Source organism: Scardinius erythrophthalmus, assembly GCF_964197995.2.
Source record: "Scardinius erythrophthalmus genome assembly, chromosome: 9".
Taxonomy (NCBI): domain Eukaryota; kingdom Metazoa; phylum Chordata; class Actinopteri; order Cypriniformes; family Leuciscidae; genus Scardinius; species Scardinius erythrophthalmus.
In genome coordinates this window covers 31,880,572-31,908,170 of record NC_138229.1, presented here as the reverse complement: position 1 = coordinate 31,908,170, position 27,599 = coordinate 31,880,572, and the positions used below count along the sequence as shown (strand labels likewise).

Sequence of the window (27,599 nt, the reverse complement as noted above, 5' to 3'; positions counted from 1 at the left end):
ACACACACACACAATCGAGCGCTGAGAAAGCCACTTCAGACAGTGCTTAAACAGACAAAAACACACAAAATTATACCGAAATGCCCGTTTTGTCGAGTATCCTCGCAAGCACAGTCTTAAATGAGTTAAATGAAGTTCAAGTCTTAAATGAATGTAAAGAGTTGTGATTATCATGTGTTGCAGGTCTTAAAGTGACAGAAGCCTATTAAACCTGCTGCTGTCTTTCATTAAAGGAATAGTTTACTTAAAAATTAAAATTCGGTTATCGTTTACTCACCCTCAAGTTGTGTCAAACCTGTATGAATTTCTATTCCTTTAAGGATAATCAAAGAACAACAACAAAAAAAGAATATAAAACACACTCACTGCTCTTGACTAAATAAATTCTGTAGCTTTAATAAGGATGAATAACAAGCCATTATGCAGAAAAACATTTAATAGTTTCCAAAATTAAATAATTGGCTGTTATACTGTCATTGTACTAAGGCCATTAATAATTTACATACAATTATTATTATATAATAATATATTATTAATATTAATGATGTTTTTAATAAATAAATGTAATAAATATATTAAGTTAACATGTTAACTTACCCCTATTTTTTATTTACATCTTTATTTCTGATGTTTTTCTTAATTAATTGGAATAAGTGAAAAAAAGAAACATGTTGATATACAAATATTTACAGATATATGAAATATTTAAGTTCATATAATGATGGCTGATGTTTAATCACAGCCTTTATCTTAACATATCTGAGCTCAGTTTGAGACAGATGAGATCTCTTCTGAAACTAGAAACACAGAAGATTCCCCGGGTCTAAGCAGGAGACTTCACAAAGAAATCTCAATCTGTTAATCTCTCTGCTCTCTATGAGAAACATCTTACTGTAGATATAAATATGTCATTTGTGATTTTTCTTTCATATGGAGTACTTGCTAGTAGTGTCACTTTACGTTACAGGCACATTTGCAGTGTGAACTTGAATCCCTAGTTGGCAGTTAATTAGTAACTTTGTTCCAGACTGGTGACCTTGAAAAATAGTTTTTTTTCCTCCCAAACACTGGATATGAATATGGGCAGCAGCTTCACTGCAGGCTATGCCTTTGCTCGTCTTCATTATTTAATTTTTTTCTTGGCAACTGTTTTTTTCTTTATTTATTCAAATAGCAGCTAGCGGCTAACGGTGATTTTTATCAGGTTTACGTAACAGAAGACTGTTCATTTCCTATTCAGCTCTGTTTGTGTTTTCGCATTGTATAGTAGACACACACTTGAACTCAAAAACAGTTCAGGAGACAGCCTTTCCCTTCCTTCTATTGGTTATTCAATTGCTTGTAACAATCGCTATTGTGTTCTATGAAGGGAAGTTTCCAGCAGGAATGTATAAACAAAGTATTTAGCCCTGGACATTTATATTATCATCATCTCATAAGTGTATACAACAATAAACATTCACTAAAGTATAGATGTTATGATTATAATTAGCATTAAACTGTAACTCTAGGAGCAGGATTGAGCATGCTCAAGAAAACCCCTAATCTTGAATCTGTTTATTGAACAAAACCAGACCAGACCACATGCTTTGAAACAGGGCAAATGTTTCAATGACCCAGTGGAAACTGAGTCTCTTTCACCCATGTGATGTGTGTGTTCTCATATGTGTCTTTGACAGCCAGTCTAAATGAATATCCACACTTCTTTACAGACCACAGTCATTGAGTATGTCAAACCCTCCGATCTCAAGAAGGACATGAATGAGACTTTTAAGGAGAAGTTCCCTCACATTCGTCTAACACTGAGCAAGATCAGAAGGTAAGGAAGTTGTATCGAGTTGAAACCATTGTGATGTTTGCTTGTAAAGCAGCCTACTGTAACTTTAAAGGCTAGAATTACAATTCGGCAATGACGTGCACAAACGATAGATCAAAACACGAGAACTGAGCTGTTACTTTCACCTTTTGGACAATTATACCGACATAAAACTTATATCAAGATGTAGGCTACTAATATTGGTCAGTCGTATCCAACATAAAAGATCAGCGAATGAAACTGTGACCACAAACACCATCAACTTAAGTGAATGAAAGGCAATAATCAGCAATTTGAATGTTTTATTGATATAACTTGACACTGAGTTGTTAGAAAAGAAATGCATAGTGTCACCGTTGCATGACATCATTATTTTTTTTTAACCAGTTAATTGAAAATATGGAATGCCATGTCTGCCAAAATAATAAATACACAAATGTAAAAAAAAAAGTAAAAAAAATAAAAATTATATGTATATTGTATGTGTATATGTATATATGTATATATGTGTATATATATATATATATACATATACATATACATATACATATAATTTTTATTTATTTTTTTACTTTTTTTTTACATTTGTGTATTTATTTATTATTTTGGCAGACATGGCATTCCATATTTTCAATGAACTGGTTATATATATATATATATATAAAACATTTTTTTTTTCAGGCAGCACACACTCAAAACTAATGTTACTCGTGTATAGAGAAACAACTCAACCTCGATTTCTTTAAGAAATCGCTTACTGCACCTTTTAATGTTTAAAAAAAACATTAACATGTCAAATAATGATTAAATCATTCAAATCCATTTTCTCGTTTTCATGACGGCTAGCATTTAAATAATTATATCTTAGCAGTGCTTCGGTGTAGAATAAAACATAAAACTCAATGCATTTCTGGATCAGAATGATGGAACAGATATATAAACATTACATTATTTCTACATATTCTACAATATCTTGGACTTTACCAAATCTTGTTTTCTAACATTACATTGATAATCCTTGGAAAGCAGTGAGGAAATGAAAAAATACAGTTATTCAATCAAGATTTAATCCTTAACACAGGTCTTCATTCTAGGAAAGGTTGGAAGTAAACCAAACCAATGGCTAAATCATTATACACGTGCTGCAAGCATGAATGCACAAAGTCCAAAAATTGCTGCAAGAAAAACTTTAACAAAGCAGATTGTTGTTTTATAAAACATCTCTTTGTTTCTGATGGGCTGCTAAGCTGAAAGTGTAGGATGAATTGGGGCAGAGGTCTTCAGTTCTGCTTCTGGGGACCTAATGTCCTGCAAAGTTTATTTCCAACCTGCTTTATCTCTCCTGCCTGTGTGTTTTAAAGTCATCCTGAAGAACATGATTACCTGCTTCAGGTGTTTAATTAGAGTTGAAATTAAACCAGGGGTGTCAAACTCAGTTCCTGGAGGACCACCATCCTGCAGAGTTTAGTCCAAACCCTGCTCCAACACACACACATCTGTAGTTTTCAAATAAGCCTGAAGGACTTTATTAGCTGGATCAGGTGCATTTCATTGGGGTTGAAGTCTCTGTGTGAGCGATGTCTAGTCTACTAGGGCAGTGCGATTGACAATATAAATCGGATGGACGAAATAAAAAGTATCGTTTCATTTTATGCTCTAGCGTTTATTTCGTGGTGTCGCAAAATACTAGCCTGGAAATCCAGACCTAAATCTGAAAGATTAATGGTCTGGCATCGACTAATGTAAATCGGCCAGCTCGAGGGGCGGCACCAAGCATGCATTTGAAAATCTCGCTGCACGCAATTGGATAACACTACGACCAATCACAACAAGTTATCGCTTAGCTACCAGCGGAGCTAACTGGTAGATTAGATTCTTGCCATATCCGGTCGTCAAAACACCAAAACCGCCCTTCTTGGGCGCCATAAAATGAATATACAAGGAGAAGGGAAGATGAAAACATAAAAAGCCAAGTCTAACTCGTTCATTGTAGCGGCCAAAGCCGTTTCAAACAACTGGTATTCATCCATAGCCATCTTGCTATGTTTATTAATGACTTTGATGTCACAGCGCTGTCGTCATCTGTTTAGCTCAGATAACCCGATGTGATTGGTGCAGCTCGGATACTAGGGCATATTTAATGAGCATCATTACTCGACGCCAGAGTAACTCGCTGAGCAAATTCAACTTGTGCTCTCGCGAGAACTCTGGATTTCCAGGGTAGCAAAATACATTGTTTACGGCAAAACCTTTTAATCATTTGGATGACTGCAATCTTCCACGCCACCATGGGGATGCAGGCAGAAACGTGAATGAATAACAGCATGATGAGTGAAGGGGAGACAGAACCGAGTGGCACTGATCCGAGCAGGAGAATGACCAGTTAGGACAGATCGAGGAGCTCGTTCCTAAACGAAGGGCTACCTCTGTAGCATAGACATGGTTGGTTAACTTTCTATATGTTTGATTGACTACTTTATTTTGATAATTAACAGGCTGCGATGTCAAGTTAGCAATGCTAGAAAAAGTTGTGCGCGCGTGATGCGCCAATGCGATCACGGTCATTTTTGTCCTTCTGAGGAACCTGTTACTCCGTAATTTATGGTCATACGGATAACCAAACCAGTCAAGAAACGATTCAAAACTGTAAAGCTTTTGTAAAAAACAGAAAACAAGCACGATGCCGTTTTCTGCCGTCTCGGTTTTACTTTCCCTGAACTATGGACCCCGTCACAATGAACGGGGAATGCTCAGCAAATTTTTCCTTTCGTTTTGTTAATCTGTAAGTTAATTAAGTGAAATAGCCTATATTTCACGTATAGGCCTATATATTAGTTTTATATATTTAGTTTTATTCTGTTTCCTCCGTTCACAGAAGCGCTTTAAGTGCGTGATGTGACGTTGTGTGAATCCATGTTCTACACTATCCTGCAATTTTCACTGGTTTCAAAACACACAACAAGCTGCATATTACCCGCTATTCATTTATTGAAATGTAGGCCTAATTGTTTGACATTTGGTGACATACAGTATATCCTCGGGAAAACTAACGGCAGTGCATTGCCATTGCGACTTACCTACTTGACAGCTGAGCGCGGGCATTTCTCACACACGTTGGACAGGCTTTGCGTCAATATCACATTTGCACAGTCTGTACTATTTGAATTCGTGATTGGTTGACTGCCACATTAAAATATTTAACAGAACGATAAAATAACGTTGTTATTGTAATGTTTAGGGATGCACCGATACTCATGTACCGATACCAGGCAGCGTGTAAACAGTGTTTGTGTTCAGACAAATAAACACTGACAACAGAGAGTATAATGGGGATAAGAAAAGAAGGCTGTCTATGAAGTAAATGTATCTTATTAGTGGAATATTAAAGGAGAACTCCGGTCAATTTTAACATTGAGCTAATTTTTTTGTAAATTTGGAGTGCTGTCAATACAGAGAACAACGACAGAAATCGGCGTTGCCTACACCGAGTTATCCTCTTTTTAAAATTTGCACCCTGTTGACTTCAATGGGGCAAGTTTTAAACCTGCTTTTAGCCTCTTAACATCCTTGATGTGTCATAACAAGTGCACAGCGAATGTGAGTGATTCCTTCAGAGTGAACACGGGTGAATCTGACTGCAGTAGATGTGAAAGATATTAATAAAAATGATGTTATTTCAGCCAGCGCACATACCTGTATTTACATCCTGTTTTCGGTCGAAGTCCACAGTAATCGATTGTCGAGTTCACGCGCGTGATCATAGGTAACTAAACCTATGCGTGCGAACTCGACAATCGATTACTATGGACTTCGACCGAAAACAGGATATTTTTTTGCAAATATTGCATTCAGATTACTTTTCTGATGTTAGAGTAAAGTAATGCGTTACAAGTAACGTGCATTACGTAATCATATTTTTTTTAATGTTACGAGTAATGTATTACAAGTAACGTGTTACATAATCAGATTACTTTTTGATCTAACAAGTAATTAATTACAAGTAATGTGCATTACGTAATCAATTACTTTGTGATGTTACGAGTAAAGGAACGCATTACAAGTAACGTGCATTACGAAATCAGATTACTTTTTAATCTAACAAGTAAAGTAATGCATTACAAGCAACAATGATCAGCCGTTCGAACAAATCTGTTGCATTAATGACTCCATGATTTGCTTATTCACAGTGACTTGCCGCCACCTACTGGTGATTTTAGTGTCACTTTTTAAGTAGGCTATCTTTTCAATTCTAAAATCATTTTATATGTCGTCCAAAAAAAGCAGATAAAAGGTAGAAATAAGTTTAAATTTATTTGAAATTTTAGTCCCACTTTATATTAAGTGGCTTTAAGTACTATGTACTTACATTGAAATTAATAATTTGATACAATGTACTTTATTTTGCAACTACATGTTTTTACATTGTACTTACATTTTTAAAATTCCTGCATGTAATTACAGCTGTAATTAATTCATTTATTTACATTTGTAATTACACAGTTGACCCTTCCCTTACACCTTAAACCTACCCAATCCACCACACCTGTCCCTAACCTTACCCGTATCACACCTCAATAGCAGCAAAAGTGTTTTACAATACATCATGAACACAATAAGTACATTGTACTTATTTTTTGATGTAAGTACATAGTACTTAACGCCACTTAATATAAAGTGGGACCGAAATTTTAATTTCTGTCACTGCTGCAAATTAATCACCGCACAAAACCTGAAAGGTCCCATGACATGAAATTTTCACTTTCTGAGGTTTTTTAACATTAAAGGGTCATTTCACCCATTTGAACATTGCTTTTTATTTAAAGTGGGTCATATATGTAGTCGAAATGTAAAAGAAATTTTGAATTTGGTGCCTTTGTGACCGAGAAAAGACAAAAAATAACTTTAGGACGCATTTGTATGAAAGACAACAACTCCCACAATGCACCATATTGCACAGCTCCGCAAGCCACTCCCACTAATCCAGAAAGCGCATATCTGCCTATAAGAGAAATCACTCTTCCGTCTACAAGGCTAGCTACCACCAGAGCTTGAAATTAATTTCACATTCACACAAAATGTCTAGTTAGTTGGCGAACTCATTAGTGTATTACTCCTCGTTTGTATTTCTTTCGAAAAGGTGAATTATTGCATGGTACCTGGATGTTCAGTCAGAACATATGCGGTGCGAAACTAGGAAACTTGTTCACAACACAAACGTCCGTGTCCTCGTCTGATTCAGAGATTTCGTCCAGGAGAAATTGTCATCGTTGAAATTCTTTGCCGCAGACGGACTCTATCTCTGTGTTCATAGCGGTTCGTAGCTGCATAGTGAGATCACCGGCGCCACCAGTCCGCCCTAACTCGAGCCAGTCCGGGCTCCTCGTCCGCGGCAGGCAGGTCTTCTGCCTCGGCTGCTCTTCGCTATAATGCGGCTTGTAAAGGTAGCCACAAACACCTGATTCAAGCATCAGACTTCCGAAATCCTCTTCCTCTAGTCTATATCATATTGAGCACTCTCCTCCGCTATTGTCATAACTTTACATCTGTCTCCACAGCGCCTGTTAGCTTAGCTTCAAACAAGATGGAGGATATTGCTTTCAGTTTCAGAGCGTAAAGTCCCACCCACTGATCTGTAATAGGTCTGTAGCGTGAGCGGGTCCCGCCCCCTGGGAAAGATGAGGAACTAGTGCTTGTAGTCTCAACAGAAATCCCCCCCTCTTACACTTCCTCCTACAATGACGCAAAATGACGATTTTTGCGTCATTGTAGGAGGAAGTGTAAGAGGTAAATAACAGATTTCTCCCATCTCAGGGGAAAATGAGAGAGTGTTGCACGACCATTCAATAGTATGACTGGGTTTCTAACAATGCAAAGCTTAATGCAAATGGGTGAAGTGTCCCTTTAATATGAGTTCCCCTAGCCTGTATATGGTCCCCAAGTTTCTAGAAATTTCAATCGGTGTAAATCGAGCTTTTGCTATCTTTCTCTGCCTTTGAGAAAATGGAAGCTCAATCGCGCTGATCTTGAATCTCCTCCTTGTGACGTTATAAGGAGGAATGTTACCTCCCCTGTCTCTGCTTTGCCCGCCCAGAGAATATTTTCCGCCCATGAGAAAATGAGCTAGGAAGGAAGTAGGAACAACGCGCGCGCGCGATTTTAGTTTGTTCACGAGAGATATCATGGCTTTTGAGCAAGCGAAGCATAACAATTGCTCAATAATTGGATGTACAAATGAACACCGAAGGGTTAATACAGAGCTGGGCTTGCTGAACGTCTGAAACTAAAGTCTGGATCACTCTCTTTGGCTCAGCTACACACCTCGGAACAGTAAGTCAACTAATGATATATAAGTGTGTTGCTTTACTGTTTATGTTTGCCTTGACTGTTACACGTAGAATGTGGCTGTCACATTAGCTATGCAGTTTATGTGTGTGAATACACACACTGCAACGCGAGTGTTGTACACTTCTTTGTTATTTGGATAACCGTTTTCCTGTTGGTTATACGGCGCGCGCGATATCCGCATTTCAAGATCGCAGAGCTTGATGATGTAATTGTAATAAGATAAATTACAGATGTTACAGATCTCCCGTGAAAAGGCAACAGTAGGTTAGCGTTAGCTACATGATAATAACTGTAAACCATCCGAATAAAGTAAGTTACCGTATCCAGACATAATATTTTAAACTAACCATTCGGAAACGTCCTGCTGGAGCCGCTGAGTTGCAACTTCTTCATCCGTTGCTTCTCCATCTGGATCAGATTCTGGGTCAAACTGAAATGCTTGAACGACTGCGTGTCTCCGTGCCATTGCAATATATCCAATGTAAACATGCATGGTCTACCGTTGCCGCAGATGGTCAAGGCCACACCCACCCTCCACCTTGCGCCGCCTTTCTCCTCCTTATTAGTATTTAAAGCTACAGACACCGAAACGGCCTGTCTGAAGGAAGCTCATTCTGGGACTGGCTTGTAGTGGCTATAATTCTGCACTGAGACTGAATTTTTGAAAAGAGATTTCAGATACAGTACTAGGGACCACTAAGGCCTATATTAAAGCCTACAAAAAATAGCATGTCATGGGACCTTGAAGAATAACAAAAACTTTAATAAACCTGCCACGGTACCAGCACAATGACACTCTAAATATCATAATTTTTTTACATTATCGCACACCCCTAGTTAAAGCTAAACTCTGCAGGGATGTGGAGCAGGGTTGAAGACCCCTGATTTGGGAGATATCAAGGGTTTCAGCAAATTCCCTGATTCATTCCCTGTTCTTTTGTACAGGAACTAGAGACAAGCCTTTTAAGGTATCAAAGTTTCTAAAGTATTGGAAAAGTATTTACAATCTCACATAACATCCGAGTAACTTGAGTACAGATGAGAATGTGGCCTTCTGTTTGGTGTTCTAGCCTGAAGCGAGAGATCCGTAAACTAGCTCAGGAGTGCGGCTATGAGGAGTCCACGGTGGCCATGGCCTTCGTTTACTTCGAGAAGCTGGTGCTCCAAGGGAAACTCAACAAACAGAACCGCAAACTCTGCGCCGGTGCCTGCGTCCTGCTCGCGGCCAAGATCGGAGGAGACCTAAAGAAACACGAAGTCAAACACCTGATTGATGTGAGTTTATCTTTGCCCATTGACTCATTACATTGCAACTACAGCTACTCAACAGATGTCGTTTACTCAACATTCCTTGACTTTGCTTGTTTGAATAACAGACATAGCTATAATGGGGCCTTTGGGGTTAAAATAGACTCTTCTTTAAATCTTGTTACTGTGTATTTTTGGATGTTTCCATGTTGCGTAACAATTGCCATTACATAACGAGAACCCCTGATCTCTTTCCGCCTAGAAACTGGAGGAGAGGTTTAGGGTGAACCGTCGAGAGCTGATCGCCTTCGAGTTCCCTGTTCTGGTGGCCCTGGAGTTCAACCTGCATCTCCCAGAGCACGAGGTCATGCCCCATTATAGACGCCTCCTGCAAAACTCCTAGCGAAAGCCCCCATCAGGGGAGTTCTCCTTCTCTCCTGATCTTCTCACCCCTGAAGCCCCCTATGCACATCGCCAACGTCCACTATCATCTCCAGATGTTGGAAAGAAGACACTTATTCCACTGTTCTCTTTTCAGCCAAAGTGACATCTCTATATCGAACTTTTGTTTTAACTCTAAGAAGCTACTTTCTAAAGGGAATGGCTTTTCCTAGACTGTTGATTTCTCCGTTCACTGAGGACTTTTTAAGTGTTCATTTATTTCCCAACTTACAAGTGTTTTCGTCATTTGCTCAACCCCGTGTTACTCTAAACTAGTATGCTGTTGGATTCTCCATGAAACACAAACGGAGAACTTTTGAAGAAGCTTCATGTTTGTCTTTTCCATGCAGTGAGTTTATAGAAACACGCCGTGAAATGGGGGTCCGTTCAACTTGCGCTCTATTCTAAGTCTTCAGAAGATTTCAGAGCGATGGTTCACCCAAAAAGGAAACCTATTCCAAACCTGTATGACCTATGACAGAAGATATTCTGAACTGTTTTTGCCCAAACAATGAAAGTCAGTGGGGTCCAAGGAATATGACATTGACTTACATTGTATGGACAAAAAAAAAAAATATTTCCAAATATCAGCTTTTGTGTTCCAAAGAGTCATAAAGGTTTGGACTGACATGAGGGCGAGTATAGATGATGACAGAATTTTCATTTTTGGGTGAACTATCCCTATAAACATTATTTGCTGAAAATCTCTGCTGAAATCTTTGTTGTGTTTCATGTAAACACGAACTGCATACCGGCTGGAATTACATTGAGTAAAACGAGTCGAGGGTGAGTGAACGATGACAGAACTTTCATTTTTAGACAAACTTTTCACAAGAACTCTCTTTTTTTTTTTTTTTTTATGCAGAACCAGTTTTGGACTGTTTGATTTTGCATTCTTTCCACAGATTACAGTATTCCTGTATTTTTCCATTCTTCACATCTTCCTTAATCCCAAAGTTTGACACTCTGCCAAAACTGACTTGTTTCGATCGCTCTTGGTTGAAAGCCTTAAAAAAAAAAAAAAAAAAAGTCGAATGATCCTGAACTCGTGCAAGTATGTGACTGTTCTTTGCTGACGTTTCCTTATGTACTACAAGTGCACTTTTCAGGTCTTGTGTATGGCAGACCTTTATGGCATCTGCAGAAGCTCTAGGTGGAAGGGTCTTCATCTCATTTCTCATTTACATTCATTTCAGCCAGCATTCCCCCTGTCCGGGTTACCACCAAGCAAAAATATGTTGCAGTGGCATCTCGAGTGGGGCTTTTATACAGTTCTTAAGGGGTACATTTACGTACCCCTGTCGTTTTTCTACCCTTGTGCGTTGACTTTGACAGTTTAGTGGTGTGGCTTGCTGCACTCATGGTTACTGTGTCTGTGCTCTATGTTAGAGTGTATTCTGAGCACATTTGTAGTGCTACACTGTATGAATCAACATCAGGTCATACCGCTGATAATCAATGCTAACTATTTGGCCTAACTAGGCTCAGCAGTGGCGGGAATGAAATCTGTATGACTAATATGCTACGGTGTTGACTAATGCATGCACACCAAAGCAGTGTTAAACTTGCGTTTGTTTGACTTGTAAACGCTACTTAAAAAAAAAAAAAAGTTTGATTTGATGATTATTTCGAATCCATTTCCGCTGAACCAGATATTTTCTATCACCGTTGGTGGTACAGATTTTTTTGCGTGTAAGCTGAATTTTATCTCTCAGCGCACAGATTGTGTTACTACATTCATAATCCTGTATGTGTATGTTCACTATGCACTACGCAATTCAATAGATCAGTTATAAACAACAGTTTGAAATTGATGCAAAATAAAATCAGTTGAGAAGTATCTAATAGCAGAAGGAATCAAACACTTTTTTAGAAAAGTAACTTGCATTTAACCACTTAATTGTAAAATGAATAATGCCTAGAATGTGAAGTTATATAAAGAACAAGATTTGGCCTTGTGAAATGCACTTTAGGATTGCTAGCAAGTGACTAGGATGGATGCCTAAAACCGATGAAACATTTGTACGATGCAGATACATTTGTGTAAATATGCTGCTTTGCTTGTTCAATAAAAAGCTACATTTTGAGAAATGATTTTATTTTGTGTGTGCATGTTCTGAAGAATGCTTCAATATATTGCTGTAATTTTCTTAGGTGTAATTTTCTTAAAGAAACAAAAATATCACATTACATGCATGTAGTAGCCTTTGACCCTTTAATTCTGACATTTAACTTGAAGTTTTTGACTACAATTTTTATTTATTTATTATTATTATTTAGTAATATTGTGAGGAAACCTTTTGGTTTCTGCATTTTTTTAGTTAAATGTTTATATGATCCATGTGCCTAATTTAATTCCTTGTTTATAATTTAAGTAATTAAAATAAATTACCCTGTTTATTATTAGAAGCTAGCTTAGGGTAAATATTCACATCAATTATGTAACTGAAAAGTTTTTAGTTCGAGTTTTAAAACCGCTGTATTATTCATGCCAGGTTGACATGTTGATGTCACTTTGTAAAGAAAGTTTTTGTACTTTACACTGAGATGATAACAGTATAATTTTCAAAAACTTGCACTTTGAATCCCGTTTTTAAAAGTTTGCGTTTTCAGTCTAAATTAACAGCCAAAACCCATAAGTTTTCAGTATTTGGTTGAAAACGGTGTTGTGTAAACTGCCCCTAAATGAACAGATATTGTAAAATATAGCCTAGATAGGCCTTAAACCATGAACCATGTTGCAGGGTTCATTTTCATTAAACAGGAAATGCTGTTGAACTCCATTCCTTACTTTCTGACAAAGTTTTGAAAAAAAGGAGAACTACAGAAAAAAAAAAAATCGCCAACATAACCTTCTTGGTAATTTCAACATTCATATTGAAACTTTCAGCTTACATCATCTAACGTCCTTCAACACTCAAGCTTGTTTTCAACACACTACAGTCTCATTATCTTACTGTTTATCTTGATATGTTCTTCCTAATACCACAGTGTGTTCTTCCTCTTCCTCCCTCCTACCAGGGACCACTTTTAGCTCTTTGCCTGCCGATTAACATTTACCTGGCATAAAATTGTATTTTACATTATTTGTATGACTTTTACAATTATTGATTGTTATGTTGCATTTATTCAAATCAACTTACCAATGTGGAACATTACAAGCAATTTGTCAGGTAAAGGTCTTTAGAAAGGTCAACAGAGTTTTCTTTAATATGACCAAATTTACTTACTAAAGCTCATTTTTACGCATTTGATGCTTGTCGAACATTAATTTCTGCCAATGCTTCTAACTTCTCATGAATGTTCCATCACTTTACCTGTTTTCACTTTACTCTGCTTGAATTGACTGCAAAATATCAGCAGATTCCCTGAACTCCACATTCTCAATGAGACTCAATGGCCTCTGTCTCATGGTCTCAAAGCTTTCAGACATGCTAATTCACACTCCTCAGCGTAAGGAGATAGTCTGTTCCTCAACTGACCTTCTGGACAAGCTCTACTCCCTCTTCACGTGTATCCGCCACATTCCCTGTGAGTATCTTCAACAATGCTGCACTACTTGCGTTTGGCCACTGTACATTCTCTCATGTTGTACCTCAAATGCACTGCACTGGCAACCAGGAACTGCCAGAATCAAGTTCAAGACCATGCCTAAATTTGCTACTTCCAATCCTTCATCAAACCGTACACCTGAGCCAAGTAAATGTACTGGTTATTCTGGGTCGATTCACATTTGTCCATGCACATATTGGTCCAGTTCACATATGAACTCCTAGGTGATAACAGAGCAAAAGCGACTCACCAGTTACACATTTCACTCCCACACTAAAATAAAAAAAAAACTTGCATTGCAAGTGTGTGGTCCGGCGACATAAGTTAGTGTTGCAGTAACAAACCCTGTACGGAAGCCCTAAGAGGCCATGGATAATATTTTTTTCTCTGTTGTTTTCTCGTGATAATGACTTAATTTTCTCGTGATCTCGAGATAACAAAAGTTGTTTTCTCGTGATCATGACTTAATTTTCTCGTTATCTCGAGATAACAAAAGTTGTTTTCTCGTGATCACGACTTGTTTTTTTCTGCGTAGTCGGCAAGAACAGTATAAGCAGAGTAAAGCAGCATCATGGATGATCGCATTCGCTTTTACTTTGATAACGGGCTCACTCAAAATGAAATAGTTCTATGTCTGTCAGTGATGGCGACTTCCACATTAGTGTCCGACACTTAGAAGGAGGAGGCTGTCAGGTCTGCAACTTTATCGTAGAAGACAATATAGCTACCCGGAACGTGTAGTCAGTTTCATTGCCAGCCAACTTCAGGTCCTGGACGTCTGCATGTCTACCAGAATTATGTTTGAAAGATGCAGATTAATGTTTTTTTGCGGCTGACCCGAGAAATGGTCAGAGATCAGTTAAGTCTGGCCAGGTTCTCCTCTGGGACACCTCTCTCTCTCTCAAAGCAATTATAAAATCCATCTCTTCTGCGGGCTTTTTATGAAGTAGATTTCAAAATCAAAGAAGCCAGCTCGCACATTGACTACATCATGATATACACAACATTTAGAAGGAGCGAGATTTTCTCGCGAATTGCGATACATACACATGACGGCGTGAGAAAACGGTTTTATGTCGAGATCATATATTAGAAATTAAGTCGTGATCACGAGAAAACAACTTTTGTTATCTCGAGATAACGAGAAAATTAAGTCGTGATCACGAGAAAACAACTTTTGTTATCTCGAGATCACGAGAAAATTAAGTCGTGATCACGAAAACAAGATAGAAAAAATAAGAATCCATGGCCTCTTAGGGCTTCCGTAAACCCTGAGAACTCAATGGAGAAATAAAGTTACCTTCAAAAGTATGTGCTGTAGAGCATTGTTATTCAGGTATGGCCAAACACCTGTCAAAAGTTAAACTTGCTCAGCAATATTCTCTTGAATATGTTGCTACAGTATTTGACCTTACAGAAAGTTGACTAGTAAAAGATGCATGAGCACTATAGTGGCCTCTTCTATTTTAGGAGAAAACATTTTTATCTGCACGGACATCAACAGACTGAGCTGATGCTGTAAAATTCAGACACACTGTCCGCATAACAGAGCGGAACACAAAGTACACTTTGGACTTAAGATGCACATTTACATATTTTAACATGCACAGTTGTAATCGAGCAATAGCTGGATTTTGCTAAGTTGAGCCACAGTCATCAGTCTAAGTCAGGGGTGTCCAATCTTGCTCCTGGAGGGCCAATCTACTGCAGAGAAGCTCTGACCTGCCCCCAAAACACATGGCTGGACGTTTCTAGTAATCCTGAAGACCTTGATCAGCTGGTTCTGGTGTTTTATTAAGATTAAAGCTAAGCTCTGCAGGATAGTGGCCCTTCAGTAGTCAAATATCTGAAGGATTAAAAACACATTGTGTGTCACTTGTAGGCTGCACAATGCCAAGGACATTTGAAGTCTGAGTTAACCTGTATACATGCTGGATGAAGCCAAGCTAGACCCTGTCCCAAATGGCACACTTCATTGTAAGTCCGCAAGACCACAAGTACTGTCGCATACATGTGCCCAGGAAGTCCACAAGACAGTAGGGCAGGGGTCTCCAACCCTGCATTTGGAGAGCTACCTTCCAGCTGACTTCAATCCCAGCCCTGCTCCAACACACCTGCTTGTCATTTTCAAGTAACTGAACAATGTGATTAGCTGGTTCAGGGGTCTTTGGTTGAGGTTGGAACTGCAGGACTCGGCAGGACGGTAGGTGTCCAGGAGCAGGGTTGGACACCCCTGCTATAGCGGGTCCTATTTGTCATGTTGAGTTTCAAGAGTGCTCATGAGTGCCCTCTTTGTGGCCTTTACATGTCTTCAACCCGACGGTCAAAGCCGCATTACGTATGTGTACTCGGAGGAAGACAACGAGCGATTAGGGTGCCATAGGGACAGGATCTAAGCCTTTGCAGTCTTCCTCCAAGTCCACACTTTCATGACACAATGCCACCTTGACTGTCAGGTAGAAGTTTGCTGCAAAGCTCACCTCAGTTTGGGCTTGCCAGAAGTGTGCATCGAGGGCACATCGAGGGTGGCAAATGGGATGCTTGTACCATGCACAAACGGTGGCTATTGTAACTCCTCAAAAGCAAAGAAATGCACATGAAGTGAGCCATTTGGGAGAATGCCCTACATCTGAATCTGTTAGTTCAACTTAAAAAACAGACTGGTGGGAAGTTCGTTGAAGTACACCATTTAAAAAGATAAAACAAACATACAACAATCTTATCAACCTCACATTTCAAGTTTCCTCAATATTATAAACAACTAAAACATTCCTAAAAATAAATACAAATACCAAATTAAATAGTAAATAGTACATATCCGGACCTCATCTGGCACATATGGCTCAGTTCTGGCAGCGTATCTGGCCCACACACATCAAGCCGGTTTTAGTGTGAGTTGTGGCCTGATGTGTGTGGGCCAGATGTGGCCCATGGGACCTTTGCCGCTGCCAGAACTGAGCCATATGTGCCATAGCCCAGATAAGGCCCAGATATGAATGCTATTGCCAGCCACGCCAAGGTTGAGTCATCACTGTCATTCCATGCGGTTTGTGGGCTAGAAGAATGTGGGAGATGTGGGCCACAACAGGGCCAGATGTCATTTGTTATCTGGGCTAGTATATAAAACGGTCCTAGGACTGCGGTTCTGAAACGGCAGCCTCCGGTATATTGCAGGAACACCCTCCTCGTTTTCCTCACTACCCATCCTCTTCCTTCACCATTTTATCTGCACTCATTCACTCACAAACTTTAATACAAAACTCCACTTTTGCTTTCCTCAGATTTCTTTTTATATATATCGCCAAGTATTTATTTTCCAGAAAGGAAAATATACGATTTTTTGATCGTATACCTAATGCCTGTTTATCACGAGTAGCCAACTGATGTTGACGCATATTGCAGAGATTAGGTCTGTTATTTGACAGGTGAGCAAACACTCCATTGTTCAGTGTTATGGCCCGATTTCATCAGCACTAAATGTCTGCTGACAGCTTTCCTTTCGCCCATAAACTGATGACTACAGCAAAAAGTAAAGCATGTACATCAGTCAAAGGTGTTTTGATTTAAAGGATTTCAATATGCCAGAAAGACCAGGCTTATTTCATTTTAATTCATCCAGACACACACACTAATAAAATGCTACAAAGCTGTTTCTATTGGTGGCATATCCATCCGAATATTGACCAAAATACAGTTCTTGGTGAACTGTAGAGAGAGTTTCTCTTGAGGGTTTGTACTAAGAACTTCAGAGCAGCAGCCAAAACATCAGACGGGCCCTGAAAATGTTGTTCCCATAGTTCTGATGCAATCGAGAGGAAGGGTTTCAAGCGGAGAGTGAGTTCTGACACAGTTCCAAGGTAAACACGGCCCGGTCACACCAGTCTCATGCAGCGATAAAAACAAAGACATGAGCCTGACCGTGGACACGATGTACGTAGCTTAGCCCTCCCCATTCACCAGCTAATTCCCCCTTCAGCCTGCAATAAAAGCCCTTTCCTGATTTGAAATTCCTGAATCTTTCCTGGACACGCATTGGTCACCCTCATTGTCGAGAAATATGTGTAAATAGTCAAGGTATGCGTGCGTGCGTCCCTTCGCTTCCTTTTCAAATGGTCGGAATTTTGGCTGAGGTGGCAGTTTATCTCCTTCCCGCGGTGACTCAGTTTTACCCTCTTGGTTCCGCTCCATGTGCCGCTCAAAGGCAGTTTGTAAACAAGGAAGTGCTTGAAAGCATTCTCAATGGGCCTAATTGAACGTGGCCCTGTGAAGTTTGGCCAGAGGTGGCTTTTGAATGAAACGACACAGACTCGCTTCACGAAAACGTGCTGCGGACGTGCCGATGAATCTGATCCCGGCCTCCTGCACTTGAGATGGCTATAGTATTGGCTATCCAGTTCCTTTCTCTCCACTCGTGGCCCGTTCTCCTGTCAAACGACCCCAGCAACTGTCAGCCAATGACGCAAAAAGAAGACACTAAATTCCAGACGCTGATTTATTAATGAAATCGACTGGCCCCACATTAAAGGTGCCTAATTTCTCTTCAATTCAATTTAAGAACTGGTTAAAAATAGAGATAAAAGCAAGTACAAATAAAAAATGCTAGATTAAACCTAATAATTGTGGGTAATATTGTTGCCATTTTATATACTGTATTGGGAAGGTCAATGATTTATATTTTAATCAAGTTTTTAATGTTGTTTTTATGTCTATGTGGTGTTTTTAATATGCTTTAAGACAAACCAAATTCATAAGTCAACACCATTGCGGAGTATTTTCTCTTTAAACTGCAGTGAACCAAAGACGCTGGTGTTTCTGACGTCACAAACTTGTAACCAATCAAGTCAACGTGTGATCGTCAACGAGTGGATGCGGGGCTAATTTGCATATTCATAAAACTGTGTATACTAAATCAAGCAAGGGTGTAATTCAAGCTATTTTTAAAGGATAACTCCGGGCAATTTTAACATTGAGCTCATTTTTTTGTAAATTTGGAGTGCTGTCAATACAGAGAACAACGACAAAAATCGGTGTTGCCTACACCATGTTATCCTCTTTTTAAAATTTGCACCCTGTTGACTTCAATGGGGCAAGTACTAAACCTGCTTTTAGCCTCATCATTACAAGTGCACAGCCAATGTGAGTGATTCCTTCAGAGTGAACACGGTGAATCTGACTGCAGTAGATGTGAAAGATATGAATAAAAATGATGTTATTTAAGCCAGCGCAAATACCTGTATTTTCTTCCTGTTTTCGGTCGAAGTCCATAGTAATCGATTGTCAAGTTCACGCGCGTGATCATAGGTAAACCTATGCGTGTGAAGTCGACAGTCGACTACTTTGGGCTTCAACCGAAAACAGGATGTAAATACAGGTATGTGCGCTGGCTTAAATAACATCATTTTTATTAATATCTTTCACATCTACTGCAGTCAGATTCACCGTGTTCACTCTGAAGGAATCACTCACATTGGCTGTGCACTTGTAATGACACATCAAGGATGTTAAGAGGCTAAAAGTTGGTTTAAAACTTTAAGGTATGACGACATTTTTTTTTTAAGGATATTTCAAAAAAAATGTAATTCTGGTGATCAAAGATGAGTTTTAAAGGTGCAGTCTGTAAGAATGACAGGTAGTGGTCGAAATCGGTACTGCAGTCCAAATTCAAGAGATCGTCCTGCACAGACTAGATGCTCACGCGGGTTGCCAGTTTGAGGACACGCAACAGGAACAAGCGCAACTGACAATGAGTTGATTTATCTGCATTTTAATATGCATCTTAATATGCTTTTTAGGTTGTGTGGAATCTGCAATCTCTGACCCAGTTTGTTTGCTGGCTGCAACGGTTGCAATACGCGTGTTCCCTGCCAACTGGCAACCTGTGCTGGCGAAGTAATATTGGGTGAACTGGACCACAAAAAAAAAAAAAAAAACAGACATTCCGACACGGAACGCACATTTCAAAGTAAAATAACTGGATGTATAAGTGTTTTTCAGAAACGAGTATGTGAACTTAGCATGTTCCCTAAATATCTGCAAACATATTATGGTATTTTTACGCTTTAGTAGAGTAAAAAAGTTACATACAGCACCATACAGACTACAGGTAGACTTTAATATTTGCAAGTTTCATGCTTTATTATTATTATTATAATAAAAAAAAAGAATGACTCAGATTGGTTTAAATTTTGACTTTGTTTCAAACTATAGGGCCTTTGTGACAGAACTGAAACTTAAAATTGTGTTTACTCTGGTGCCGTATTGCGCAAGTTGTGTTCTCCTTTAACGCATAATGTAACACCAATATCCACATTCACAGTGACAGTGCATTTCAATGCCTACATTTTGCAGAAGAATAAGATAATGTTGGTTTTGTAAAAATCTTAATCATTGCTTAATTCCAGGCATTTTTTTAATGTTGAATTTTCTGATTAGTGTTTTTGATATAAACTCCCTCTATAATTTGTTTTGCAGTCTTTCTTGTTTTTTTGTGTGTTTTTTTTTTAGATATTTATCCTGTTGTACATGTCGTGTACGTAATGGCCAACTACTGTTGCTTTAATTGTGCTATAATTGAAAGTTGATTTGATTTTTGGAAAGAGTGCAAGAACGCATAAAGGAAATAAAAAGAATGCTGGCTTGAAACTGTAAGGTCAAAAAATGCCAAGGTCATATAGTGGGAGGTAGATGGAAGATTCCTCTTAGCTATTTATTTTTTAAATTTATTTTTTCAATAGTCATTCATATAAAGTCATATATTTATATAACATCTATGTTAAAGGGATAGTTCATCCAAAAAATGAAAATTCTGTCATCATTTACTCACCCTCAAGTTCTTCCAAAGCAGTATTTCTTTCTTCTGCTGAACACAAAGGAAGATATTTTGAAGAATGTTGGTAACCAGACAGTTGATGGGGTCCATTGACTTCCATAGTAGGAAAAACAAAAATAATATGGAAATCAATGGCTACCGTAACTGTTTCAAAATATCTTCTTTTATGTTCAGCAAAATAAAGAAACGAATATACATTTGGAACAACTTAGGGTAAGTACTGACAGAATGTTCATTTTTGGGTGAACTATCCCTTTAACATAAGCTAAACACCTCACTTTCTGTCTAATGTTGGCTAGTGGGAGTCTTAGAAATGACAATCCAAAATGCTTACAAAAAAAACGAGAACCCTATCTTTACTGGCCAGCCTAAACCAGAGGAAATCAATATTTCATTGTCTCTCCACCACATGGGGCAAGAAAGAAACAAGTTAATAAATGATGAATTGGCAGCTAGAATAACAACAACTCTAAGGAGACAGCCGGCTCAGGTCAGGCACTGCCATACTGTTCTTTTATCAGTATTATCATAATACTTGTGTTTTAACATAGGCCTAATTCTGTTTTCCCAAAGCCATTTAATGGTCTCTTGGACTGTGTGCACAACAGACATAATTTTAGTCTTACGAAGACAACTAGGTGGATTGTACTGACCATAGACTGTAAAAAACAGATGTGACACATTATAAAAGCTATACAGAATGTTAAAAAATGCATTTCTGATGTATCCACAGACGTGAGAAGTAGGTCAGTCAGGATATTGTGAAGGGCACTGATTCATCAGGCCTGTCTCCGTTTGTCGATTAAAGAGTATATGGCGCCACCGCACGGTTAAAATAAAAACAACAGGTTTGGCCAAATTTATTTGACTGATAAATTGATAAATCCTTTTCTGATAGTGGTGTACCTGACAGTATTTTTTTCTTGGTAATATTTTGGAAATTGATTAGATGTTTAGATTCAGACCTAGCAATGCCAGATTCGATCATTCTTGGTCAAACGGCTTTTAAAAACGGCCCTTGCTGATGTTAATAAAATAAAAGGCCATTTACATGTGCTTAATAAGAGTAGGCTGCAAGATATGACTTAACACAGTATTTCTAATAATTGTTTTGGCATGTTTTAAAGAACTGTTTTGATGTGCTGACTAACTAAAGCACATGCAAAGTTAAAGTAGCTACTTGATTATTTTACCTCTAGTGTTTTTTATATTACAATTAAAGTTAATATATTTCAAAAGTAGCCTATATGTTTAAATACATGACAGAAAATACATTAAAGTGAATGTCTGTCATGTCAGCACATAGGTGCAGGTATGACATCACTCTGTAGGCCAAACCGCGAAAAAGAGTTAGCATTTTAGCACTTCCGGTTCCATCTCCTGAAGTCAATGGGTTTTGTGGTGAACTCAAGCTCAAGATACTTTCACGTTTTATTCTACGACATAAAACATCAGTATTACCCTTACAGTCTATGGTATTACCCCACTTGTGATTTTTTTAAGCTGATATGTGTCTTGAAATAGGCGGTTTCTAACAAGTGGCTAAATATAACTTACAGAGGTTGTCGGGGACATTACGTCATCACGCTGAATATTTACAGCCTTGTTATGCTTATAATTGTGCTCTTATTCTACCTCACATTCTTGGAAAATGTTTTTAGTGAGTTGTCAGAAACTAACGTTAATGATTGTGACATTGAAGTCGAGCCTACATTGGCTTATAGCTTTTACTTCTGGCGACCATTTTTATTTCATGGTGACTATTAGCATTTAATTTAATATACATTTAAACTTTAAGTGCTATTTACAATTAAATTAAAAAATATTAATTCGTGTCATTTTCATAAGCATGTCTTTTAAAAAGTATGCTAAAGCAAACTTTTTCACAAGCGTGGACACGAGCGCAAATTAAACAATCTCCATTTATTACAAATTAGTATACTTTATTTCAAAAATTCTTCAAATCAAGGACTGTTCCCCCATAAACCACACACTTTAGACTGTTACATTCATGAAGCACACATAATCTTTTTATTTTTTTTATTTAATTTTTTTAACTACGGATAAGTTTTCATAAATGCTGTCAACTCCTGCCAGTGGAAATGTTTCTTGGAACATCACATCATACCCACAGTCCACATCAATCCCAACTTATCTTCATAAAAAAATAACCATTTATTAGTACGCCAACACATTTTGTGCCTCAGATATACTTTGATTCAATAGTGTTCTCCCAACCACATGTATGAGGTACCAAACCGGTTTAGCAGCTTTTCTGAAGCTACATCGTGTTAGTAACAGAATTAAGCAGGCAAATCCTGAGGAACGTGAGTTTAAACCAAACTGCGATGCCAAAGTGTACACTTGTGCTTTGGTTAAATAAACCTCAGTTTAGCCTAGTGGCTCAAGTCACTACATCAATGCTAGCACTCCCTTTCTTAGCATGTCAATGCTAACAGTGCAGAACTTTGTAAGTAAACATTTAAAAAACAAGTAATGTCTATTATGGTACCACTTCAACCCATTTTCCTAACTTAGTTAATTAGCTAAGACTAAAATTGTTTTACTGCCTGAAAACCACAGTTCTGGTAGCGCTAGCAGAGAACTGCTAGCCGCTTGTGTAACATGTTCTTGTCATAGCATCACAATACATCAAGAGATTGTCCCTCGTGGCTCATTGTCGACGGTTCTTTCATTATTTGTGAATTTGACAGAAATTAAATGAAATATGCTAACAAAAAATGAAAAAGAATTCACACAAATAAATAAAAATGATTAGTTATACACATTTATACAAACAAACAAAAATGTTGCCCTCTTGTTACTTTCGTCTCCTTTGTTGTCTAGGTTGGTTTACCACAATGACTGCAGCGTTACATGTGGTTACAGCTTGTTTTGGATGTTTACACACATTTAAGGAAATGGCTGGTGTCTCTCCCACATGCCGACTCTCCTTACTGTATCATTTCAATACTGAAAGTCTGTCCTTCAGAGTTTAGGTTTCTTTGGTGGATGTTGAAAGGGAAAGCTTCTGAACACCCAGAGGAGAGTCCTGAGTTCAGTCTGCCGAAGTGTTTTGCTATGCGTGTAACATGGAAATGTAAAGCTGTCGTTCAGCGTCCCAGCCGTTAGTAGATGAGCCGCTCTCTCTCTGAACCCACTACCCTGTTGCGAGCAGCCATTGCTTTCGCTTTATTTACAGATGGGCCTGTGAGAAGAAATAACCTTTTTAGAACTTCTTTCGTCAAAACAAATACATTTTTCATCATGTTAATTTATTCACAAAAAGCTTATTTGGTTCAGAAGGCTTCAGAAATCTAGGGCCCTATGAAATGACTAAAATCATTTTTCTGAATTCTGCTATTTTTCATTTGAATTTTTCCTCCAGATTAAATGGTTAAATTAAATTTTTGTACTCAAAAAGCATGTTTAATTACTTAAAATCATGGAACTTCTACAATTCAACAAATTATTAAAACCATGTTTAAATCAACTGAATTCATAAAACTAACACTTTTAACAAATTATTTGTACAATAATAAATGTTTTATTTTTGAAATGAAATAGTTTGGTATTAAATCATAAATGCAGAACAATTAAAACAATGTATTCTCAAAAACTGTGGTAATCAAATCAAGGCCTAAAACATTACATTTTAAAAAATAAAAGGGATTGCAAAATTTTCATTTGATTTAACAAACAAAGTGATGCACAACAGAGGTTTACTGTTACAATTAAAAGATGGAAGTTGTGTAAAACACCTTAAAGCTTTAATAATTGTATTATCATCATCATAATTATTAATATTATTACTACTACTTGTAGAAGTAAATTCCTCTGACAATAGTAACAATATTAATAGTCACAATTTCTTCAAGTAAAACCGAACTTTTATTTTGACGGGTTGACTGAGTTTCTTTTTGTTTCAATATTGTGTGAACGACTCCTTTGCGACAAATTGTGAATGTTAAAGCGTTGTGATTTACCTGCATAACTGAGTAACACCGGCAGGAAGATGAGGCCGTGAGTGGCTCCTAGCAGGACTATTGCAAGGTACATGCGGAAGTAGAAAATCTGGAAGATCTGGGATTTGGACAGGGCGAGAATCAGGATCCCACCAAATTTAGTGAGGGTGATGCCGCTAAACACCTGTGGATCCAGATCAGCATGTTAGAAGGTGCTTCGTTGCACTCATTATGTAGTTTGTGTAGCAGTAGGTCACATGACTCACAGAGCTGCCCATGTGTGCCAGCGCCTCCTCCGCCCGCTCCACCTTCGAGCTCCTCGTACTGACAGAGAAAGCCCTCACTATATGACTGCAGAACTCCACGGATATGCCAACACTCTGCAAAAAACAACAATAGGCCACACAGTTCTCCATAAATAATAACGTGTGCAGAGTTTTAATGGTATTTGTTGAAAATCAAAACAAGCATTCCTAATAAAGTGCTTCAAATATTGGGTTACACTTTATTTTAAGGTGTTAGTACTTAAATGTGCAATTGACCTTTCGCCGGCCCCTCCCCCAAAACGGCAATGGATAAAACAGTGTGGACGGCCCCAATCCCAGTTAAATGTGTCGAACATTACGAGGCATAAATACGTCTGCTGGCTGTGGTATCGATGGCTACTTAAAGTTTTTTTTGTTTTGTTTTTCTGATCTGAAAAACTCCTATCTGTAACTCAAAAAACATAATATTGTCTGAACCGCGAGTTTTATGATCCGTTGCCCCACTAATAAATATTATGGTCTCAACCGCGATTTTTGTGATCCGTTGCCCCCCTAATAAATATTATGGTAAGTGCACTATGAAAGACAATCAATTAAAGTTATTTAGATGCAAATTAAGGCTATGTCTGGTTAAACAGTTATTGTGTGATTTCGTTTATTGTGCTTTGTTAACTTGAAGCATGAATTTAAGAAAGAAAATCATTTATTTTTGGAAGAAAATGCACCACATACTTTTGTCAATGATATAGGCCTAAGTTATAGCTAAAATATTGTAAAAGCTTTCAGTTCACCTGCCTAATTGTAGTTGAAAAGTCAAATTAAGCTTGATTAATGATATACTGTGACTGATCAAATAAACTACAGCATCGGGAATATAACTCCCATGTGTTGCAGCATTTAAAATTTTAGTCATAGTGTTATGCGAAAAAACACACAAGAAATTATTGCTGACAGCACTTTTATTTTCAGAGACAGTTTTTTCTTTCACACAAAAACACAACAGTAAGTGTCTATCAATGCTTTTAAACACTTGTTTCCTTGTTCTTAGCCATAATCACAAATGATGTGTATGAACACCGGTAAGCATTAGCCCCGATAGAGACGTAGATAGTAGTCGTGTCTCCTTCATTGCGTATTTTTATATTATAATATATCCCTCCACTGCATACTGTAACCCTTTTTGCCTCGATCTGGAGGATATCGCGGAGGTATTGCTCCAAAAAAGGTCACTGACACGCACGGGTATACCTTTTTCCGTCATGGCAATCTGTCGCGCTGGTCGTGTTTGACCATTTGTTTGTCGGACGTAGCAACAGTAACTAAGGGGGGCGGGGCTCGGCGAAAGGTCAATTACATTGTAACTATGAGTAATATTAATTAACTACATGTACTTACTATAGGGTTAGGGTAGGATTAGGTTGAGGGTTAGTTGCATGCAATTATGCATAATTTACTGTGATTACTATGGTAAGTAATCTGTACAGTAAGTTTTTTGATATTACAATTAAAGTTAATATATTTTAAAAGTAGCCTATATGTTTAAATACATGACATACAAGATTCAATAGAAACAGGTAAGTACACTGTAAAATAAAGTGTTACCAAATATTGTATATCATAGTGGGTTCCAGTCACAAAACTTCAACAGACGTGTATTCGCAATCCCACAAAACACTCTTCCTTTGTTCACTCACCATGACAAGGTTGACCAATGAGACGGCGTTGAGGCTGATGCTCCACAGCCACATGACTCCGAACATGTTGACCAGGATCATGGCAATGGTGAGGGACACCATCACTGCCGACCACAGCTCGAAGCCCAAGAGCACCGTCGACACCACAAAGATGGCCAACAGTGACATACCAAGGTTAAAGGCAGTGTCATAGACGATAGTGAGGTACTGTTCATAGAAGACGTAGAATATACTGTCCATGGGGGAAAAAAAGGAATGTACAAATGAGGCAGGGGCTATGATGATCGAGTTAATTACTTATGCTAATTTGCCCTGTTTAGTAAATCTGGCCCTGAGAGCACAATCCCAAAAAGTGCTGATGGGCTGGCGACGCACAAATTGAAGAACACAGACGCAGCCGGATCATTTCCATAATGGCCAACACAATCTATTAAGAGCAGAGTAAATTAGCGTCTGGTTTAAGACATGCTTTTTTTGGCTGACTAGCGCAAACCTTTAAAGTTCATTTAAAGTCCCCCTGTAGTCAATTATTTTATCCCTTAAAACTCATCTTTGATCACCAAAATGACATTTAAAAAATGTTTCCTAAAACAGCTTGAATGCAACTCTACACCCTTCCCTTGCCTCCTTTAGTATACGCGGTTCTATGAATATGCAAATTAGCCTCGCCTTCACTCACACCAGTTCAGAGATCCACTCGTTGACCTGATTGGTTATAGGGTGTAACAATACATTGATACGGATCGATGAAACGTCTAACGATACGATACCACACATAAAATATCGATATACGGTACCTTTATTTTGACACTCTCCACATCCTCACGTACCGACCATCTACGCATTTCCGCCAAAGCACGCATTTTCGTTTACTCACCATACTGTCTGCCGGTGTGTCTTTATAACGTTAATCTCCTCATCTGAAATAGACGGCTGACAAGATTTACTGAACCCTAAACACGTTGTGTCACAAAAGCCGGTATTGTCCACTGTCAAGGCAATGCGAGTTCATGTTTTACAGCAGAAAACAAAAAGACACCAACACCACACAGACATATAAACAACATTAAAAACTTGATTTTCACCACAGGGGGACTTTAAATACTCTCCTCCCATAAATTTAGCATCTGAAAGGGGAACTCCTATAAATGCATATGCACAAATAACCCTGTCCACGCTTTTCTGCACTAATTTTTCACTGCGCCTCTTCAGTAAATCCTGACATTAGTTTAATGCCAAAAGAGGGTTTGCGTTGGCACAAACTGTTAGTATATCTGGCTCTAAATGTGATAGACAACTGACAATCCTAGTATTATTACATAACAAATGGGGAGGCCTAAAAAAAAGGGCAGCCCTACAAAACTGACCCGCATGAGGAGGACACACCATTGCATCCAGAGAGTTTTAGGTTTATGATACATTTGCACAATTTCACCACACTTT

At 38.2% G+C, this 27,599-nt stretch overlaps 2 protein-coding genes across 4 annotated transcripts in view; one reads left to right on the top strand and one right to left on the bottom strand.

Annotated features, from left to right (window-relative positions):
* The window catches only part of cables1 (Cdk5 and Abl enzyme substrate 1), a 54,374-nt gene that overhangs the window by 24,914 nt on the left and 1,861 nt on the right, over nt 1–27,599 (top strand). For 2 of the 3 annotated variants that reach the window (XM_081375287.1, XM_081375288.1), the window contains 3 exons: nt 1,713–1,819; nt 9,232–9,436; nt 9,672–11,943. In XM_081375287.1, coding sequence (XP_081231413.1) covers nt 1,713–1,819; nt 9,232–9,436; nt 9,672–9,812 — 453 coding nt within the window. In that variant the 3' untranslated portion in view covers nt 9,813–11,943. Of the gene's footprint in view, nt 1–1,712; nt 1,820–9,231; nt 9,437–9,671; nt 11,944–27,599 lie in introns of those variants that run through there. The other variant, XM_081375289.1, reaches the window with a different exon arrangement.
* The window catches only part of npc1 (Niemann-Pick disease, type C1), a 31,541-nt gene continuing 26,076 nt past the window's right edge, over nt 22,135–27,599 (bottom strand). Inside the window, exons 22-25 of the mRNA XM_081375286.1 lie at nt 26,157–26,388; nt 24,463–24,576; nt 24,218–24,380; nt 22,135–23,439 (exon numbers count right to left, since the gene is read on the bottom strand). Coding sequence (XP_081231412.1) covers nt 23,360–23,439; nt 24,218–24,380; nt 24,463–24,576; nt 26,157–26,388 — 589 coding nt within the window. The 3' untranslated portion in view covers nt 22,135–23,359. The remainder of the gene's footprint in view (nt 23,440–24,217; nt 24,381–24,462; nt 24,577–26,156; nt 26,389–27,599) is intronic.